This window comes from Sarcophilus harrisii, chromosome X (genome assembly GCF_902635505.1).
Source record: "Sarcophilus harrisii chromosome X, mSarHar1.11, whole genome shotgun sequence".
Classification (NCBI taxonomy): Eukaryota; Metazoa; Chordata; class Mammalia; order Dasyuromorphia; family Dasyuridae; genus Sarcophilus; species Sarcophilus harrisii.
In genome coordinates this window covers 10,031,925-10,053,436 of record NC_045432.1, presented here as the reverse complement: position 1 = coordinate 10,053,436, position 21,512 = coordinate 10,031,925, and the positions used below count along the sequence as shown (strand labels likewise).

Sequence of the window (21,512 nt, the reverse complement as noted above, 5' to 3'; positions counted from 1 at the left end):
AAAGAGCTTTGTAAACTTCAAAACACTATATAAATGACAGTTATTATTATGCTTATTATTAGATCCAGGAATGACCTATAGCAAATTAGTTTTTCTCCCTGGGCCTCAGTTTCCCTATCTGTAAAATGAAGGGGCTATGTTAAATGTTCTCTGAGGTCTCTTCTAGCTCCAGAGCTATGACTCTCTAAGTGTAATTCTTCATTCAATTACACAAGTCTTTTAATATGCCATGCACTTACACATTGGCAACCTTTTGGAAACTTACCTTGACCCCTCCCCTTGTACCCCAAGTTTTTTCTTCTAGTGTTATATTCCTTCATCCAATCACACTCCAAACCAAACCGAATACTCTAGATAGTGACCACAAAAGAGGGGAATGGTAAGGGAATAAGCATTTATGTGACACCTATAATGAGCCAGGCACTGTGCTATAAATGGAGTGCTTTTTCTGAATATGATCTCATTTGATTCTCACAACAACCCTGCTGGGGAAGTGCTATTATATCCCCATGTTACAGATGAGGAAACTGAGGGTAAGTGACTTGCCTAAGAGGCTAATAAATATCTGAGACAAAATTTGAAGTAGGGTTTTCCTGACTCCAGGCCCGGTACTCTGTCCACTGTACCATCAGCTGCTTAAGTGGGATTAATGGGAATGGAGAGGGATTCTCCCCTATAACTTAGCCCCTGCCTTCTCCTTACTGAAAGCTCACTCTCTTCCTGTAACTACAAGGCAAGCCCTTATAGATGAGAAGTGTCCAGGTTGGGGGTGGAGGAACGGAGTCATATGAGGGCTAACCCTTGAGCAGGGCCAGCCAGGCCTGAATCCCATGCTAAGGAGCCTTGGCTGCTGCCTGCAGAAAGGGATCTCTTATTCATTTGTTTTTTCTCTTTGGCTCTGCGGTTCTGGAACCAAATCTTCACCTATAAAAGAAAAAAAAAGGAATCATCATAATACTGATAATATATTCCATATCCATAACACTTTTTACAAGATGCTTATGTCTCATTTACCCTTAACAAAGGTATTGGGAGATAAGTATTTCAAGGGTTGTCCTGTCCATTTTATAGCTGAAGACACAAAGAGGTGAAGAAATTTGTTCACACACATACAGGAATAAAGTAGGAAAGAAAACATAATATTGTACCACCTACTAGGTAGGCTACCATAGGATTTATAATTGAGAGAAACATCAGCTCACATGTAGTCCAGTCCTTTCATTTTACACAAGAGGAAACTGAAGCCAAGGAGGGGAATTTGTTCAAGACCATACAGAGTCTAGAATCCACTAATAAAAAATGGTAAATGGATGAATGTCTGGAAGATGACATGGTAAAATGAAAGAGGAAGAACAAATTATTACAGATTAATCTCATTTCTATTTTTGAAAGGGTTTGTAGGTTTTGGACAGGGTAAGGAAATGGTAGAAGTAGAGTTTACCTTGATTTTAGCACATAATTTGACAGTCTCTCATGTAGGTGTAAGATGAAATTATTCTATTCATCTAGGCAGATTCAAAGCTACAGTTATCTCTTCCATATCTTGGGGCTTGGGGCATAGTGACCCAGTGATCTGAAAAATCCTTGTGAAATTTTTTGGCCCTCCCTTTTTTTCTCCCTCCAGAGAAAAGAAATTGTAAATACTTATGATATTGAAAGATAAAATATGTTGATCTTATAAAATATTATACACGTTTCCTGCTTTTCTGGGTTTCTAAACCAATTTTTTTTTTTTTTTTTTGCTTTTGGGGTTGGGGTTAAGTGACTTGCCCAGGGTCACACAGCTATGAAGTGTTAAGTGTCTGAGATCAGATTTGAACTCAGGTCCTCCGGACTTCAGGGCTGGTCCTCTCTCCACTGCACCATCTAGCTGTCCTCTCTAAAACTTTTCTGTAATATCTGTTGACCTTTGTGTGTCATCAGTGGCTTCCATAAAACTCCCCCAAAATTCCCATTTGATTTTTGATGCTGATTTGTGATATACAGAAAGCATGCTTGGGAAAGTCGCAATGTGGAAGGGGTAACTGTAGTTGGATAGCTAGTGTCAAAGGTTTCCTTAGAAAGAGGTCCATAGAGATGTACTTTAGGGATCTCCTTGATATTTTTATTGAACTTGGATACAGCCATAGATGACAAGCTTATGGAAAAACTCTGGAAGGGGTAAGGAAGACTAGATGACAGTAACAGATTACTTAGACTAAATCTAATAAAAGACAATTTTATAGGGTCAAGAAGAAAAAAAAATCACCCTCACAATGTCAAGATACAGCAGCATTATCATTAAATGGCAGTGTGTATGGAAAAGGTCTGAGTGGATTGTAAATTCAATAGGAGTTGCCAATATGATGCGATGGCTCTCAAAACTAAGGGGGCAGACATCTAGAGTCACTTTTCTCCTTCCTTTCCCCAGAGATACACACAACTGTGGAGCTACTGTGACTAAAACAGCAAGATAGGTGCTCTCTCCATCTCCAATCCCTTTGGGGAGGAAGAAACAGGAATATGTCAAATGTATTCCTTCTTTTATAAATGGATAGATTGAAATCTAAAGTGATTTTGAAGTGATTGATGAAGTAAAAATTAAAAAAAAAACTTTTAGGGAACTTTTAGCTATTAGAATTCACTATCTTGGGGACTGGGGGGGGGGAAAGGCTCATTGATCCCTTTAAGTGCTCTCTGGGAGAGACAACTCTATGAAACAAAAGAAAACCAACTATCTCAACAAGAAAATGAAGCCTCTGGAATAGATCTGTGAAAGCTCCAATGTTTTGGAAATTTGAAATTAACATCATTTTTGAATTGACCTTCTTGGACTCTTCCCAGCTCTGCCAATTCCTGTTCAAAGGCTCCTCAAAGATCTGAAATTCTAAGATTCCTCTCCAAATCCCGTTCTAAGGTTCTTCTCAGCTCTGATAATCTGTATTCTAAGGACCATCCAAGCTCTGATAGTTTATGTTTTAAGCCTTTTCACAGATCTGGCAGTCTATGTTCTAAGTTCCCTTTCATCTCTGATAGTCTATATTCTTTTTTTTTTAAAAAAGCTTTTTATTTTTCAAAACATATGCATGTGTAATTTTTCAACATTGACCTTTGCATAGTCTTGTGTTTCAGATTTTCCCTTCCTTCTTCCCACCCTCTTCCCTAGAGGGCAAACAATCCAATATGTTATACATGTTAAAACATATGTCAAATCCAATATGTGTAAACATATTTTTACAATTCTCTTGTTGCACAAGAAAAATCAGATCAAAAAGGAAAGAAAATGAGTGAGAAAAAAATGCAAGTGAACAACATCAGAAAGAGTGAGAATGTTATGTTGTGATCCACATTCAGTTTCTCTCTCTGGGTGTAGATGGATTTCTTCATCACAAGATCATTGGAAATGGCATCAATCATTTCATTGTTAGAAAGAGTCACAGTCATCAGAATTGATCATCATATTATCTTGTTGTTGCCGTGTATAATGATCTTCTGGTTCTGCTCATTTCACTTAGTATAGTATTTCACTTATACTTCATGTGAGTCTCTCTAAAATCATCCTCCTGATCATTTCTTATAGAGCAATAACATTCCACAACATTCATATACCCATAACTTATTTAGCCATTCTCTAACTGATGGGCATCCTCTCAGTTTCCAGTTTCTTGCCACTACAAAAAGGGCTGCTGTAGAGGGCTGGAACTATGCACTGAGATGGGACTACCAAGCGCTTGAGACTAACTTCTGATTGAACCATACTCTATGGGCATATGCTTGGAAAATGGTCCTTTCTACTATCCGTGCTGGCTTCAATGATTGGTGTAGAGAGGATTGTAGGAGGGACTAGGGGGTAGAGTAAAGTTAGCCAGAGACACACTCTCCGTGGTAGAGGAGGGAAGGTGGTCGCAGAGATTCTGCTTCCATCCTGTTCAATCCCGCGTCTGGGAACCGAGAATAAAGATTAAGGACTTTTGCTTATCCTGACTCCAGCTGATTCTGGGGTGTCCTGGGTGCGAGCGTGGTCGTTACAGACTGCCATAAACATTTTTGCACATGTGGGTCCCTTTCCCTCATTTAAGATCTCTCTGGGATACAAGCCCAGTAGAAACACTGCTGGATCAAAGAGTATGCGAAGTTTGATAGCTTTTTGAGAATAGTTCCAAATTGCTCTCCAGAATGGCTGGATGTGTTCACAGTTCCACCAACAATATATCAATGTCCCAGTTTTCCCACATCCCCTCCAACATTCATCATTATCTTTTCTTGTCATCTTAGCCAATCTGAGAGGTGTGTAATGGCGTCTCAGAGTTGTCTTGATGTGCATTTCTCTGGTCGATAATGATTTGGAGCATCTTTTCATATGATTGGAAGTGATTTTAATTTCTTCATCAGAAAATTGTTCATAACCTTTGACCACTTATCAATTGCAGAATGGCTTGAATTCTTATAAATTTGAGTCAATTCTCTATATATTTTAGAAATGAGGCCTTCATCAGAACCCTTAAATGTAAAAATGTTTTCCCAATTTATTGCTTCCCTTCTAATCTTGTCTGCATTAGTTTTGTTTCTATAAAAAGTTTTTAACTTAATATAATCAAAATTATCTATCAAGTGTTCAATTTCAGTTTCAGTTCTTTGGACACAAATTCTTTCCTTCTCCACAGAGCTGAGAGGTAAAGTATCCTATGTTCCTCTAATTTTCTTATAATATCACTTTTTATATCTAAATCATGAACCCATTTAGATCTTATCTTGGTATGTGATGTTAGGTATGGGTTGAGCCCTAGTTTCTTCCATACTAGTTTCTAATTTTCCCAGCAGTTTTTGTCAAATAGTGAATTCTTATCCCAAAAGCTGAGGTCTTTTGGGTTTGTCAAACAATAGATTGCTATAGTGATTGCCTATTTTGTCCGGTGAACCTAACCTATTCCTCTGATCAATTGCTCTCTTTCTTAGCCAGTACCAAATGGTTTTGATGACCGCTGCTTTATTATATAGTTTTAGGTCTGGCATAGCTAGGCCATCTTCATTAGCATTTTTTCATTAATTTCCTTGAAATTCTTGACCTTTTGTTCTTCCAGATGAACTTTGTTACTATTTTTTCTAGATCTATAAAATAATTTCTTGGGAGTTTGATTGGTATGGCACTAAATAAATAGATTAATTTAGGTAGTATTGTTATTTTCATTATATACACTCGGCCTACCCATGAGCACTTGATATTTTCCCAACTGATTAGGTCTGATTTTATTTGTGTGGAAAGTGTTTTGTAGTTGTGTTTGTATAGTTCCTGACTTTCCCTCGGCAGAGAGATTCCCAAATATTTTATACTATTCACCGTTGTTTTGAATGGAATTTCTTTTTGTATCTCTTGCTGCTGGACTTTGTTGGTGATGTATAAAAAGGCTAATGATTTATGTGGACTTATTTTGTATCCTGCCACTTTGCTAAAGTTGTGAATTGTTTTTAGTAGTTTTTTAGTTGATCTCTAGGGTTCTCTAAGTATACCATCATATCATCTGCAAAGAGTGATAATTTGGTTTCCTCATGGTCTACTCTAATTCCTTTAATCTCTTTTTCTTCTTATTGACAAAGCTAACATTTCTAATACAACACTGAATAGTAATGGTGATAGTGGGCAACCTTGCTTCACCCCTTATCTTATTGGAAATGGTTCGTCCCTGTTACATATGATGCTTGCTGATGGTTTTAAATAGATGCTACTGATCATTTTAAGGAAAAAGCCCATTTATTCCTATACTCTCAAGTATTTTTAATAGGAATGGGTGTTGGATTTTATCAAATGCTTTTTCTGCATCTATTGAGATAACCATATGATTTTTGTTAGTTTGATTATTTATATAGTCAATGATGCTAATAGTTTTACTAATATTGAACCAGCCCTGCATTCCCGGTATAAATCCTACTTGGTCATAGTGTTCTTGCAAGCTCTGAATTCTGTGTTCTAAGACCTTTCAGAGAAATTCTATGTTCTAATGCCTCTCCCAGCTTTGACATGCTTGTTTTCAGGGACCCTTCCCACCTATGACTTTTCCTGTTCTAAAGCCTCTCCTAACTCTGACATTTTATGTTCTAAGGACCCTTCTAGCTCTGACATTGTATAATCTTCTCAAATCTTACATTCTCTGTACTATGTTCTTTCTGTAGAATATTTTGTATTGTCAAGTCCCACCTGCTTTAACATTCTGTGTTCTCAAGACGATCCCAACTCTCACATTCTGGTTTTAGGTCACTTCTTGCTGTAGCATTTTCATTTCTAATGACCCTTCAAGCTGTGGCATCCTCTATTTTTGGTAATGGTTGTGTTGAATTCTTTCCCTTTCTAAGATCTTATGCTCCAAGATTCTCCATGCTATATACCATTTTATGTTCTATAACCTGAAGTCCTGTCCAGCTTGAACTTCATAATGTTCCAGCCTTTTGGGGCTGGAGCCAACTTTAGAATCGAATTCCAACCTTCTCCTGACCTCAGCCCTCATTTTCTCTGCAATAAATTAATGTAAAGGAAGGGCGATAAAAGAAGAAATAAACACCTCACATTAGGTAGATGGGCCAAGATCAGTATCTAGTCTCTAGTTGGATTTGACTGTGCATTTTGTGCTGCGCTGTGTATAGGTAGAAACAGGGAAAAAAAAACTCAAGTTGTGTTTCCGGGGGGGGTCAAAGAATCTCAGTTAGAGGCCCCCTCAAGGCCTGCATAGTGATACATCCAGTTGACCTTAAGGAAAGGACTGGAAGTTTAGAAAAGGCAGTGGTGGGCAGTACCAGCAGGACATTTCTGTTACACCATGTCAAAGCCTTTGCTAGTTCACAAATGGTACCTTGGGCCTTTTTAATATGGGATAATGGGAAAAATTCTCAGAACTCTCTGTGGTTAAACAAGAAACCCTGGAGGGTGAAATTGAAAGGGATTCATGCTGATAGCAATTACTTATAAAGAAAGATGACTGCACTGTTCTCCCTCCTTTAGAAATACCCCACATCTTTCTTCCTGGTGTCTCCACAATCAGTCAATTAACAACCATTTATTAATCTCCTACAAAGTGCTTGATACTGTTCTACTGGGTAGGCTCTGGAGATACCAGTATTCTACCTACTTCCAGAGCTTTCAGTGGCGAGGAGTAAACCACACTGAGTCATGATCCAGAGCCCAGACATGAAAGGCTATAGCTGCTGGAGGGCATGAGCTGGATAAAGCCAGTTGCTATGGCATAGGCCTCCAACTCTAACTTCCCTAGCCTAGTAAACTCAAAGCAAATGAAATAACCTGCAAGAGATCGGCACAAACAATACAATTTGATTCCCTTTCTAGGACCTTTTAACATTGGCAAGTTTCATTCATGGCACACTTGGTTTTCTTGGCAAAAAAAATTTTTCCCACAGAAACATTGAAATAAAGATTTATAAAGGTTATCTTAGCCTTCCTTCCACATACACCATGAATTCCTTCAAGAAAGGAGACTTTTAAAAAAAAAACATCCTTCAGTCCTTACTTATTCAACCAGGAATATGGAATCCTCCATCTAGAGCTAGAAGGGCCCTCTGATGCCCCCTCCATTTTTACCAATAAGACCCATAGAGATGAGCTAGTTGGTCTATTGTTGTTTGTCCTTCAATCTCGAAGAGGATCATGACATTAGGGAGGTGATGCCATGACATGCAAGTGAATTCGATTTGAGAGAGTGAGGGTTGTGTAAAGTCATCTGCCTCACTTTCCCCTTCAGAGCCATCTCAGTCTCCAGATATAGATCAGGACAACCAAAGTTACATAGGTAGCAAATAGGTTTCCTGATTCCAGACGGCAGACTTGGACATTATTATTAACCTCTATATCTTACCTCAATCTTCCGCTAAGTGTCTGGTAGCAAGACTTGGCAAATCCTGGAGGCCTAGTACATTCTCCTTACCTGTCTCTCTGAAAGGTTCAAAGAAGATGCCAGTTCCAACCGTCTTGGTGAGGAGATATATCTAGCAAAATAAAATTCCTTCTCTAGCTCCAGCCTCTGATGATCTGTATAAACCACCCGGTATTTCTCTTTCCTTGTTTTCCCTGTTTGAAAGAGAAGACACAGCCGGGTTTGCGCATGAAGAAATATTTGCCACATAGTTAGGCCAGGCTTCTTCAACTTTTTCCACTCGCTATCCCTTTTTGCAGAGAAATTTTTCCATGACCCCAGTTATGTAGGTATATCAAATAGGTATACAAATCAAACATTTATTTATAATAAATCAGAATTTTGTGACCCCTACATTCATTTATGAGATGTCATATGCAGAGGCAGGAGACTAAGCTAATCTCTATCAGAGTGGAAACATCCTATAACCTCTAGGGGGCACAATGGATAGAGCGCTGCACTTGGACCCTTCTCTTAGACACTCTGAGCAAGTCATTTGACTTCTGTCTGCTTCTGTTTTCTCATTTATAAAATGGTAATCATTATAGCATGTCCCTCCCAGGATTCTTGTGAGGACCAAATGAGAGTATATACAGATGTAAGCTATCTTAGCTATTTCAAATCAGAAGACAGCCTGTTCTGGATGGAAAGTTCACTCTTTCTCACTTTTAGCCAGCTTGAGTGATAAAATAAGAAAATGTAGAGCTGGAAAGTACTCCAGGGATCATCTAGCCCAGACTTGTCAAACTTGAGGCCTCCTGGCCTACCTAGTGCTGACTGAACCAGATTCCATGTCATTGGGAAATATTTAACAGAACAAATTTTAAAATACAATAAGTCATAGATAATGTATATGTACACACACACACACACACACACACACAGAGTTTTCTAAGTCAATTTGCATCCACAAGTCTCCTTATGTCTAGGGGGCTTAATTTCTGTTTGAACTTGGCATCACTGATCTAATCTACTTGCTCCCTGACCCTTTTACAGATGAGAAAACTGAGACCCAGAGTGGTGAAACCAGTTGCCTAAAAGCCACCTTCATAGCAAGTGGCAGAGCTATGCTTTCAAATGAGGTTCACCTGCTTTAAACTCCATGCTGTCTTGCCTCTATTTTGACCCCAACTGAGATTTTCAACCATTGTTTCTAGGCTTGGCCTCTGGGGCCAGACGAATCAAGTCTTCTCCAACTCCCCAGTGCCTTCCTTCAGCTGATGCCTAGTTCTCCGGTTCCTCTTCAGCTAACCAATGTCCTTCCAAAAATAGACCTGTATCTGAACACATTATTCTGGAACATGGATGTGGCTTGACCAAGGCTGAAGAGGTGGAATTATCATTTCCTTCATTCTGAACAGGGCAAGAGATGATTATGGCAAAAGACAGTCATACCTGAGTGTATATTTGTGTTACAGGAAATCGGCCATTCGTCCTAGAACTGGACCTCAAGGAGGAAAGGAATTACATCTTATCTAAACTCTGTGTCTTTTCTGGCACAAACACAGTGGGAGCTTAATGATAATAACAACAATAAGTAGCATTATAAATGCTTGCTATATAATAGCTTTTATGGTTTATCTCACAAATGTCACCTCATTTGATCCTCACAACTTTGGGAGATGCTGTTGAGTCGTTTCAATCATGTTTTACTTTCTGTGACCCCATGCGGAGTTTTCTTGACAAAGATACTGGAGCGGTCTGCTATTGCCTTCTCCAGCTCATTTTACAGATGGGGAAACTGAGGCAAATGAGGTTAAAAGACTTGCGCAGGGTCACACAGCTAGGAAGTGTCTAAGCCTCAGCAAGATGAGTCTTCCTGACTGCAAACCCAGCAATCTAGTCACTGAAATGTCATCTAGATGCCAATTCTAGGCAGCAGATACTATCATTATGTCCATTTTACAGATGGAAAAACAGGTGACTTGCCCAAGGTCACACATACAGGGGTGTCTGAGGCAGAACTGGAACTCAGATCCTGCTGATCTCAAGTCCAATATTCTACTCACTGTATCAATTGACTACAGATTTATTGAACTGAACTTTTGAATTTATGATGTTTCGTAAGGGTCAGAAGAGGAGTCAGGAACTTTACAATCAGGAAGTAAACAGGCAATATAGCCCGAGACCCCCAGAAGTAGTTTCTGTGGATAAACCAGGACCGCCTCGTGGGCAGGAACTCTGGTCTCATTGAGATCAGTTAACGGGAATAGTCTCCTTCTCTGATTGGCTGTGCGTATGATCTCATAGACCCTATTTAAGCTGAGGGGACGAGGAAGTTGGTCCTCTTTGTTCATCAGGAGTTCACTAGGAGTCAGCAGGAGGTCAGCTAGGGGCAGGATGGGAACATGTGAATAAAAGAGCTTGAGCTTGCTCATGGCTGTTCTCAAGCACTCTTGTGTGTATCTGAACCGTGGTTCTTGTGAAATGATGGCCAGAGATCTCTGAAGACCTGAGACGGAGGGAAGCTTGGAAAAATTGGTTTAAGCACTGCAAAAGACAGTGTGACCGGAGGTTTCTCTGAGGACCTGGGAACTAGGAGAGACTGGCAATAGTGAATGCAGAGTGGGCATTAAGAAGGGTATTCACAAGAGTAGTGAGTGCCATTGTGGGCATTCACAATGTTTTCCCCAAAATTCAACTAGTGAGTTTTCCTGGTACTCACTGGGGCTGGAGACATTCCACTTGCCCCCAAGCACTGAGCTAAGAATCTTCTTTAGAGTCACTTTTCCCTTTTCAGGGCTTTAGTTTCCTTCTCTATTAAATGAGAAGGTTGCACTCCATCTCAAGGGTCCTTAATCCCATGAACCTTTGGAGGGGGGAGGAAGAGGGGTTATCATCTAAGATGCCGCTTCCTTGTTGGATGACAAAATGAACCTCATATTGTCTGATGCTCAGTGTGGTATTCAAGTCGTTGTCTGAGCGATCTCATTTTCCACTGAAGAGAGGGGGAAAAAAGATCCTCGGTCAGCTAGTGTTGTTAACTAAGTACTGTTAGTGTGATGTTATAGGTCCTGTGCTAAGGGCTAGGCATACACATAAAGGCGAAAACCGGTTCCTGCTCTCAAGAAGCTCATGGCATCATGGAGAAAACAACCACTAAGTCATTATGTAGAAACAAGATGAATTGGGAGTAATCTCAGAAGTAAAATTAAGGAGGAGGGCTTCTGGCAGAAGATGGAATTGTGGTTGGGACTTCAAGGAAGCTGGGGAGTAGCTGGGGAGTCTGGGAGGCAGAGATCAAGAGGGAAACCATTCCATGCAAGGCGGGAAAGGAGGTGCAGCCAGTGAAGATGTCCAGAGTTGAAAGATAGAGTATCTTTTAGGATGGACAGCAAGGAGGTCAGTGTCTCTGGATCAGAGAGTATGGAGGGACGGTGGGGAGAAGTGTAAAAAGACTGGAAAGACCCAGGAAAGAATGGGTTTAAAAGTCAAACTGGGGATTTTCTTTTTGATCCTGAAGGCACTAGGGAGCCACTGAAGTTTATTGAATAGGGTTGATATGAGTGGGTGGCATAGTCAGATCTGCTCTTTAGGAAGATCGATTTGACAGCCAAGCGGAGAATGAATTGGAGTGGGGAGAGACTTGTGGCAGGCTGAATCATCAAGGGGCGATTGCAATATTCTAAAAGAGGTCAGGGCTTATACCGGGATGATGACAGTCAGAAGAGAGAAGATTTATATACGACGGGGCTTGTTAAACTTTTTTCATTTTCAACCCCTTTCACCAGAGAAATTTTTATGTGATTCTGGTATATAGGGATATAAAATCGATAGACGAATCAATGATACATCATAATTTTGTCACCCCTCCCATGTTCAGAGACCCCCATACGGGGTCACGAACCACAGTTTAAGAAGCTGGGATACACAAAAGATGTTATATTCTAGATGTACAGGTTTGGGCGACAGACTGGATATAGGGGTAAGAAAGTGAGGATTCAGGAGCCTGGGTGTGTGGGAGGATGATGGTTCCCTGGACAGCAATAGGAAATTTAGAAAAAGGGAAGGACTTAGGGGAGGGAGAGATGATGAGTTTAGTATTGGACATGATGAATTTAAGATCTAGTTGAAAATGGCCAACAGGTAGTTAGAGATGGGAGTCTGGAGATTAGGAAAGAGGTTAGGGCTACTAATCCTTCTATCATACAGATAACTGAATCCATGGGAGTTGATGAGCTCACCAGATGAACTAGTAGTATAAAGGAAGAAGACGGCCCAGGATGGATCCTTGAGGGATACTCATGGTTTGTGGGTGTGACCTAGAAAGAAGATTCAGTATGACAGGAGAACTATCAGAATGAGAATGATGCCCAAAAACCTAGAGAAAAGAAATCTCCAAGGAGAAGATGAGGAGATTCTGGGGAAAATGCTGCAGAGAGGTCAAGAATGAGGTTGAGAAAAGGCACAAATCAGTGCCACAGATCTAGTGGGGACGGTGGAGGAGGCATTCTGCTGGCAAACATGGGATGGAATGGAAAGGGAGTGAGAGAAGGACAAAGGAAAGAGAAAAGTCTTTTTAGTGGAACAGAGGTAGAGAGCTCACTTTCCCTTATCCCTCCCCCAACTCCCCTAATTATTACCTCATCTCAGCTACTAATCCCTGGGTCATTTGTTTGTCTCAGGGTCGATGGGCCCAGCCTAGCCCAGATCAATTTTCCCTTGAGCTCCAAAAAGATCCAATTCAGACTAGTGAACAAATCCTGCTAGAAACGCCAAGCTCCAGGGACCCCAGCTGCTCCTTTACAAGCTTGTCTGTTTTGGGAGATGCGCAATGCTTGTTTGGCATCCGGTCACGTGGGCTGCTTTCCGACTCCCTCCTGGTTAAGGTGTTGTGATGAGAAAAGCCTATTGTATCTCTTTTCCTTCATGGACTCATATGCTGAATCTCAAAAGTGGATCCCTGAAGAACTGATCAAATTCGTCTCTCTCTTCTTCAGAAAGGTGGGTGGGTGATGGATATGTAATAGATGACAGTAAGATGTTGATTTTGGCTGAACTTTTTTTCCCTTTGTTTTTCTTTTCCTTGAGGTTATGTAGGGATAGATTTCGAAATGAAGATGATATAAAAGCAAAAAATATTCATTGAAGACAGTTAGATCGTACAGTGACTAGAGCACTGAGCCAGGAGTCTAGAATACCCGAGTTCAAATCCCACCTCAGAAATTTTCTAGCTGGGTGATCTTAAGCGAGTCACTGAAACCCTGCCTCAGTTTCTTCAATTGTAAAGATGGGGATGCTAATAATCTCCCAGGGTTACCGTGAGGAGAGAATGAGATCATATTTATAAAATGCTTCGTATACTAACAATCACATGTTAGGCATTTCAAAAATGACCACTATTATTCTCACAAAAATCACCATAAAGCGACTCCCTAAACTTTGTACTGTGGTAAACATTCCAGGCAGGGCCAGGGCCTTTCCAGATCATCCTTTCCCATCGTTCTCCTCTCTTTTGGAGAAGCCTAGTTCTATGTTAAAAAAAAAGCATATAGGAAATCAGCTAGCAGAACTTTTTCCCAATCCCATTCTCGGATGCCCTCGGGCCAGATTTTACCCGTTGAAAAAGGATTCTAAGAATTATAAATGGGACTAAGCCAAGTTGGCTTGTTCACTCACCTAACCCTAGATCTACTACTCAGAGCCTCATAGTCAGAAAGCGGAAAGTGAAGCCCAGGGAGGGACAGTCTTACAGCTTACAGATAGGAGGAGGAAGGATGCAAATCCAGCTCTTCCTGAATCTTAAGAGATTCACTACAATGCCTTCATTTTTCCGACGGCTAAACTGATGACCCGAGTCAGCAGTCACAGAAGCAGGATTAGAATGCGGGTCCTTTGCCTTGCAATCCTGTGTCCTCACCATCCCACCAGACTGCCGAGGAAGAAGGGGCTCCGTCCCACAGAGCTAGGGCTTAACGCCCCAGCTTTCCCACTTTTTCCTCCCGCTGCCAGTTCTCCGGGTTCTCTGGCCTGCTAGGTGCTTGATGAGAACGGAGGAGGCAAGAGAGGGCCGGCCGAAGCCCTGTCTGAAGTCTGAAGCAGTACTCCCAGAGTCTTTAAAGCCCAATGCTCTCCTCCCCTGCCCTCCAGCAGTTTCTTTGGGGGGACAATTAAGGTCAGACCAGGCTGCTTTATTTGCTGTGAAAATTCGCACCCTTTGTGGCAGGCCAGTTTTCCCTTTGTGAGGGACGGAACATCAAAGGAGACCGCATTGGGGGCAGACTAGAAAAGTGTTCAAAGAGTTAGGTGCCCCCCGGGACAGAGAGGATCTCGAAACCCAAGCTCGAGAGAATGCTCGCTCAGGCAGCCTCCTTGTTACTGACAAGGTTGGAAGGAGCCCCTGGGGACTAGAGAGCCGGACCCGGGAGGAAACCCGAGAGGCCAGGCAGGCCAGTTCCCCCCAACTAACATCTTAGGAAGCTGAGGCCTAGCGAAAGAAAATGACTGTGTGACCCTAAGCCTCAATTTCCTCTGATGTTAAATGAGAGGGTTAGACTCTGTGACTTCTGAGGTGTCTTGCAGCTTTCCAGTTAGGATCCTGTGTGTGGCCTTGGCTACCTCATTTCCTCCTTGGAGCCTCAGTTTCCCTCTCTGTAGAATGAAAGGGGTGGACCATCTGGCCTCAGGAGTCCCTTCGGAATCTAAGTCTAGGGTCCTAAGGTCAGCAGTCCACCTTTCCCGTCACCCTTCGCTTGACACTCTTACTGAGCTGGGTCCACTTGCACAGACCAGGGAGTAAAACAGGGGAGATGAGTCATTCTGGGAATTCAGACCCAGGAAAGGATTTCTTGGGCCTGAGTGCTTGGGGCTTCTGTCTAGCAGGATCAAAGTTGCTGGCTGATTGCTTCACTCCTTACTTGATACTGCCTGTAAGGGCACAGCCTACTGGAGGTGGTGAAAGTGATTTGGCATAGGCAATCCAGCACAGGTGCAAACTGAATGTTCCATCCCCAGCCTGGAGGGAGGGAGGGCCAGGTATTTCAGAAGCTTGGGTTTCTCATCCCCTTTTGAATTCCCTGTGCCTCCTCCCTTTCCCTCACACTATTTGGTTCCAATTCTGGAGATATACTACCTATACTACCGTGTGACCTTAGACAAGTCATTTCCCCCTGCCATGAACAAGAAAATCCCTAAGGTCTCTCTCTTCTAGCTCCAACATCTGACCTCAGATATTTCCACCTTTCGGAGTCACTCCGGCTAGCTGGTTCTCAATGGATAGAGCACTGGACTTGGAATTGGGAAGACTCATTTTCATAAGCTCAAATCTTGCCTCATCTACTTACTAGCTGTGTTGACCCTGAACAGATTTCTTCTTGGAAGACATAGTGCAAACTCCATCTTCGTGAAGACTTTCCTTATCCCCTCAGTTGCCAGTGGCCTTCCTCTTTCCCTCCCTTCCCTAACTGCCTTGCATTTTTTTTTCGGATTGTATGTCTATGTACAGAATACAAGCTTCACCAGAATCAAAGTTGTTGCGTTCCTCGTACTTTTATCCCTGAGGACTGACACAAGTCAAGGTACACAGTAAGTGCTTAATGAATGCTTGTTGCTTGGTTGATTGAAAGGATGCTCTAAGGTTTTTACGTTCTCTTAATTCTGTCCTTGGATCTTTTTTCTATGTACAATACTGTTGAGTACAGAGAAAATCCAGAGGACTCTCTCTTACCCCTTTGGTGCAGGGCAGAAGACAGAGCCTGGATTCTCAGATTTTTCTAGAAATCTGGTCTACTGACTGCGCAAGGCTATCATCTGAGGTCGTCGGAGCCATTTATCTCAGATGGTTAGAACCTTGAGCCTGGGAGAACAAGGGCATGAGTTCAGTCCTAAAAACGAGTCAATTAGCTTTGTATTCTTGGTGTAGTGAGGACTTGAAGTCAAGAGACTTGGGGACCAGTCCCGCTTTGGAAACTTCCTAGCTTTGGTTTCTTCATCTGGAAAATGAGAACAATAATCCTGGCTCTGTCCATTCGATGGGAAGAAAGCACCAAGTACGTAAGTAAGCATCAAGAGCTGTAGTCCCACGACTGGGTATTATCATTTCAACTTTATCAAAAGCAAGTGCAGAGACCGAGCTTTCTAGGAATTCAGGGCAAAGAAATAATTGCTCCCCTTACTTCCATTTCTAACCTTTCTCTTTCTAGGATACCCTCCAGAGTTTCTTCAATAACCCCAATGATGGCTGTCTATTTAAGTTCATCCATCTACTGAGACAGCGAACGCCACCCAGCTAGTCGGGTGCCTCCCTCCCCAGATCACAGAGAAGAAAAGAAACCTGGTGTACCAGGTAGAGCACCAGGCTTAGAACGGAAAGATTTGGATCACAGTGCCGGCCCCACTATTTCCTTGCTATGTGTTTTGTGTGATGACTCCCTTTGAGCCTCAATTTTCTCCTTTTTAAAGGGAGAATACTGGTAACTCTTACGGTTAGAAACTTGTTTGGAACAGACCTGGGATTTCATTAGCTTTGAGACCTCCCACAGTGGAAACTGCCTCCACTAAGGTAGAAAAGAAGCGGTAACTTGGAAATCTGGAGACATGCTTGGGGGCACTGGGGCATGATCATGATTAGCTCTGACTTGTTCCTTAGAAAGATCAGAAAAGAAAAAGATCGGATCAATGATGGAGTAGAAAACATTAAGGAAATATTAGGTGTCTCTGCTCTGGGGTTTTCCCTGGTCCTACATAGTTCCTGAGCTTTCCTTCTGGTACACGGTAAAGGAATGCTCTTAGAACTCTGAATAGCTGTCGGATCTCATATGAGGATAGTCAGTGTGTTGTGATGTGTCGTTAAGCTTCTTCCTTTAAGATCTCCTCATTGAGAGGGAGGAGACTGCAGTGTCTCCATGCCAGTTTCCAAGAGATTCAATCATGTGGTTGGTTTGGGGGGGTAAGGGAGGGAAAGGTTGGAGTTGAGGTGCGGGCCCTCCTGAGCAGAGAAACTCTTGAAAATTACTGGCTAAACTGCAAAGGAGTTTTTCTCTGCAGACATGAAGGGGACCACCTCCCTTCTGCCTTTCTCTTTCCCCTTCATGCTTTGGAAATACAAATCCTAGACACAGGGCTGGACCTCAAAGTTACAAAGTATCCTAGTAAGACCAGCACCTTCTCTGCTCAGAAGAAGGATTTTTGCATGACAATAGGATGTTTTTCAGAGCTTTTAAGGAAACTTGGAAATGTAAAAGAGGAGTCTTGTTTGAGACTTGAGATCTGGACCCTAGTGTACTGTCTGCCCATCGTTAGCTATGCGATTGGACTGGTCTCATCCTATGGACAAAAAGGGAATGGGACAAGGTTTCGGTACACGTGTTCTTCCTGCTCTATGAGTCTGGCTGTGGCTTCCTAAAGGAAACAATTGATATCGTTTCCTCCATTTTTTACATTTGGTGTTCTGTTCCAGAGAAAGGATTTGCTTTGGTTTTTTCTTTTTATTTTTTTGGTGGAGGGAGGATGGGTAAGAAAGAATTTCTTTACTATCACTAAAAAGAAAAAAAAAAAAAAGAAGTAAAATCATAGGATTCAGATTTAACGGTCTCCAAAATTCTGCCCAGCTCTGCTCTCTCCTCCACTTTTCTTGCTCTTTTTCGGCTCTCTCTCCCAGTATCAGGATAATCTGATCCATGCCACTAGCTAACTTTGCAGCCCTCCTCCTCTCCTTCCCCCCACCCCACTCTACCAGGCCACAAGGTACATTTAATGCTAGGCCAAAAGAAGATAGAAACTTGAGAGGGGTGAGTAGGGAAAGGATGACAGACTGTTCTCCTGCATTGAAGAAAAAGCCTGCTTATAGCCACAGACAGAAACTAATTTGTACAAGTAAGGAAAGGTATTGTAACTTTTTTCCGCCTCATCTAGACCCCTTGCTCCTCCTCTTACTTGTGAAGGGCAAAGGATAAGTTCAACATTTTAAACTATCTAGATTGGGGGGAGGTTTGTGTGAAGGCCAAAATTCCCTGATCTTATGATTATTCCCTCATCTCCTGCGGAGGGGAAAGAATCCAAAGACCTGGGCTCCAATCCTGCTTTGCTAATTACTACCTGGCAAGTCACTTGGTTTCTCTAGGCCTCAGTTTTCTCCTCTATAAAATGAGGGAGCTGGACTCAATGACCTTTGAGGTCCCTTCCTGATAGAAATGTTACGTGAATTCGGGATTTTTCTAAATTCACAGGATCTGAATCACATTTTGTATTTTAGATATGGGAAAGATCTCAGGAATTGATACAAGGATATACTTCTTCCTCCTCTCCTATACATCTTTATTTTTTTCTTCTTCTGTAAAATAATGGGGTTGGAAGGAGCCTTTGAAACTATGAGCTTAAGTGAGTTGGGTGACAAGGAGGGCAAAGGTTATTTAGCTCTTACCTGTGTATCCCATGGTTTTTTGCATCCAAGCATAGGTATGGTGGCCATTGCTGCAGGAGTGGGGCTCCATGTCTTTGGGAGAATAGTCTCCGGGGGTCTTGGGAAGGAGCAGGTTGTTGGAGTCAGGGGAGCTGTAGGGAATCTTGCTGGATGGGGATTTCCTCACGTAATCCGAGGGGCCTTCACCCGAGGACATCCAATCCATCTTTGGAGGGGCATAGGGAGACCCCCAGTTCCCAAACCACTGCCTGTGGCCATCCAGGTTGGTCACTTGATGGTATCCCATATAGTATGCATAAGCTGGGCCCGGCCCAAAGTTGGAGTTCTGTAGATGGCTATAGGGGCCTCGACTGCCTCCACTGTGGCTGTTGTACCGAAAGGAACCCGGATACATCTTCAAGTGCTCTTTGTGAAGATAACTCATGGACTTGGTTCTCAGAAATCTGGTTAGGCCATCCCCCTGGGCCTATTCGATCTTGTTTTCTTTCTCCTCCAGCTTCTTGATGCAGATGGCCCTAAAAATAAAGCTTGATTACTCAGGTCCCGTGCTACCTGTAATACCTTGGACTCTAGTTCTCTCTGAAGTCAAAAGTAACATAAATAATGTATTTGCACTCAATCAAAAACTGTCTATTTTGGTTAGGGGCAGGCAGATCTTCTTCTTCTTCCAAGATGGAGAGGCTTTATTTAAGAAGGAAGCTGATTGGTTTTTATCAGGTTCCTGGTGGATTGAAAAGGTGACCTGGACTGAAAGAAACAATTGGCTCCACCAAAGGGACCTGTACCCCAGAAGCTTGAGTCAGGATGGGTATCTGATGGGTATCTGAAATAAAGGACCAGGAATCAGAAGGAACCAAATTCAAATCTAACCTCAGATACTTGATATTTACTAGCTGTGTGACACTGGACAAGTCAATTAACCATAATTTGAGAGAGAGACAGACAGAGAGAGAGAGAAGGAATGAGAGAGAGACAGAGACACAGAGACATAGAGAGAAACTAAAAGACAGAGACACAGAGACAGAGATAAAATACCTAGATCACATCTTGTCTCTGACCCTTGGGTGCCCTTGGGAAAAGCAGGTCCCCTTTCACTTCTCTAAAATAAGGACATTGGTAATAATCATAGCTAGCATTTATGTAGTATTTTTAAATCGGCAAAACTCCTCTAAATATTATCTCATTTTATCCCTTCGACAACCTGAGAAACAGGCACTAATATTATTATGCCTACTTTACAAAGGAGGAAACTGAGGCACATAGAAGTTAAGTAACTTGTTGTTTAAACAAGTAAATACCCGAAGCTGCATTTGAACTGGTGTCTTACTGACTTCGGCCACTTAGACGTCTTTTGGGACCAGATAATGTCTAAGTCCTTTTGTAATTAGAGAGCCCACAGTTTTCTTTCTCAAACTAGGCCTTTCTTCCTAATCGACTCAGAAAACATTTATTGAGTCCTACTGTATGCCGAAAGGAGAAGGAGGAAGAGGAGGAGGAGGAGGCCCATGAATTAATCCATGTCTCCAATGAATGTATACATATAAGTTAATACAAAATACATACAAAATAATGTACATTCATTGAGTAAATTACTCATAGTTCTGCATACGTTTCTGTGCATCAATTCATATAATTCTTTCCAAATTTCTCTGAATTATTAATATTCATAATTTTTTACAGTATAACATATCACAATTTATTCAACTGTTCTTCTGTTTCTGTACTTCATGCCAGGAATACAAAGATGAAAAATAGCAATGACTGAGCAGAGGGAATGGGGAGATAGCAGAAAATAACACAGATGCAAAAAAAAAAAAAAAAAAAAAGGAAAAAATACATCAATAGAACAAAAATTTATAAGAAATAGACCAGAAGACGGTGAAGGGATAAAACAGAGAGTTTTTAACTAACTTATTTAAGTTTCCTTATAAATTAATTTTGTGAATTATTAAAAGCTTCATGTAACCAAAGTTCAGTTTCATATGTTTCATATGCTCTTTTTCTTTTCTCCCTGTGCTTGAACATTTGAATTTGGCAATGACTGTTAAAAAAAAAAATCTAACTAAATCTAAAAAGAAAAACTGACATTAAAAAAATGAATACATCTCTGCTTTCTGAGGGTTTTGTCTGTTGGGGCTGAGAGAGGGAGTATGGGTGATAAAGATGGAGGAGGGTCAAGGATGCGTACCCAAACCAGACACAAACCAGATTATCCATGTAAGATGCCCAGTAAACTTCAAAACCCTACATAAAGACCAGCTGGTAGTAGATTGTGAGGACAGCAAGGGAATCATGAAGACTTCCAGGAAAGAGAGGTTTTTCAGGGATGGCTTCAAAGAAAGACTTCCTGGAGAAGGCAACAACTTGAGTGGAGGCATGAAGAAAGGACTTAGTTTTTTCTCATTACAGAGAGGAAAGAAAGGAGTCTATTCCAGTCATGGAGGATCATGTGATATTTTTCCATGGGCAGTCAAGGGTGGGCAGCAGAAAGGCAGTCTTTTCGGTGGGCTTGGTGCCAAAAGGATGCCAACAGACTGAGGCTGGTGAAGTGCTTTTGCTGCCTAAGTAGAATTCATATGGGGATCACTGGCACCGTCAGCTGTGATTGTTACATTTCTAACCTAGGAGAACTAAGGGGACCCAGCCTCCAAAATAATAAAGAAATCAAAAATAAAATAAGGAGAGGAAGTCATTCAGTGGGGAGTTCTCATTCAGAGCTCAGGGGCAGGAGCCGGCTGCTCCAGTGAGTGCCTGAGAAATGAAAAGAGGCAGAAGCACTGGGGGAGAGACAGAAGCAGTTTGAGAGTTAGAGGGCCTGTGTTCCCATTTTGAACATGAGTAAGTCAAAAATTTCTCAGTTTCCCCAGCTGTAAAATGAGGGAATTGGACTAGAATGACCTTCAAGGTCTCCTGTTCTGACATTTTCTATGGAAACATTCCTTCAAGCTCAGACTTGCTATGAGTCTCTATTCCCCCACCCAGCCATCCCAAATCAGCTGAGCCAGGAGGACAGCACATCTCTCTAACCAAGTGCTTCTCAGTGGACTCTTTATCCTGCTGCTGACCTGCTTCATTGGACAGTGAACTCTCATCTGCAGACTCTGCGTCCTACTAAGGTCTAGATAGCTTTGCTCAAGCTTTGGCCCACAACTAGGTACCACTTCTCTCTCTTTGTATTGTATTCCCTGTTGGATGTGGGCTTGGGGAGTGGAAATGGGGTGTGGATGGGCAGGAGACCCAAGGAAATAGGCTATACC

At 41.9% G+C, this 21,512-nt stretch overlaps 1 protein-coding gene across 1 annotated transcript; it reads right to left on the bottom strand.

Moving 5' to 3' along the window:
• Positions 1-783: 783 nt before the first annotated feature.
• Positions 784-18,760, bottom strand: LOC105751114 (homeobox protein CDX-4-like). The gene is made up of 3 exons (XM_031944742.1): positions 18,256-18,760; positions 7,908-8,050; positions 784-924 (listed from the first exon to the last, which is right to left on the bottom strand). The coding sequence occupies exons 1-3, from the start codon at positions 18,677-18,679 to the stop codon at positions 784-786; spliced, it is 708 nt and encodes a 235-aa protein (XP_031800602.1). The 5' UTR covers positions 18,680-18,760.
• Between the last annotated feature and the right edge of the window lie 2,752 nt (positions 18,761-21,512).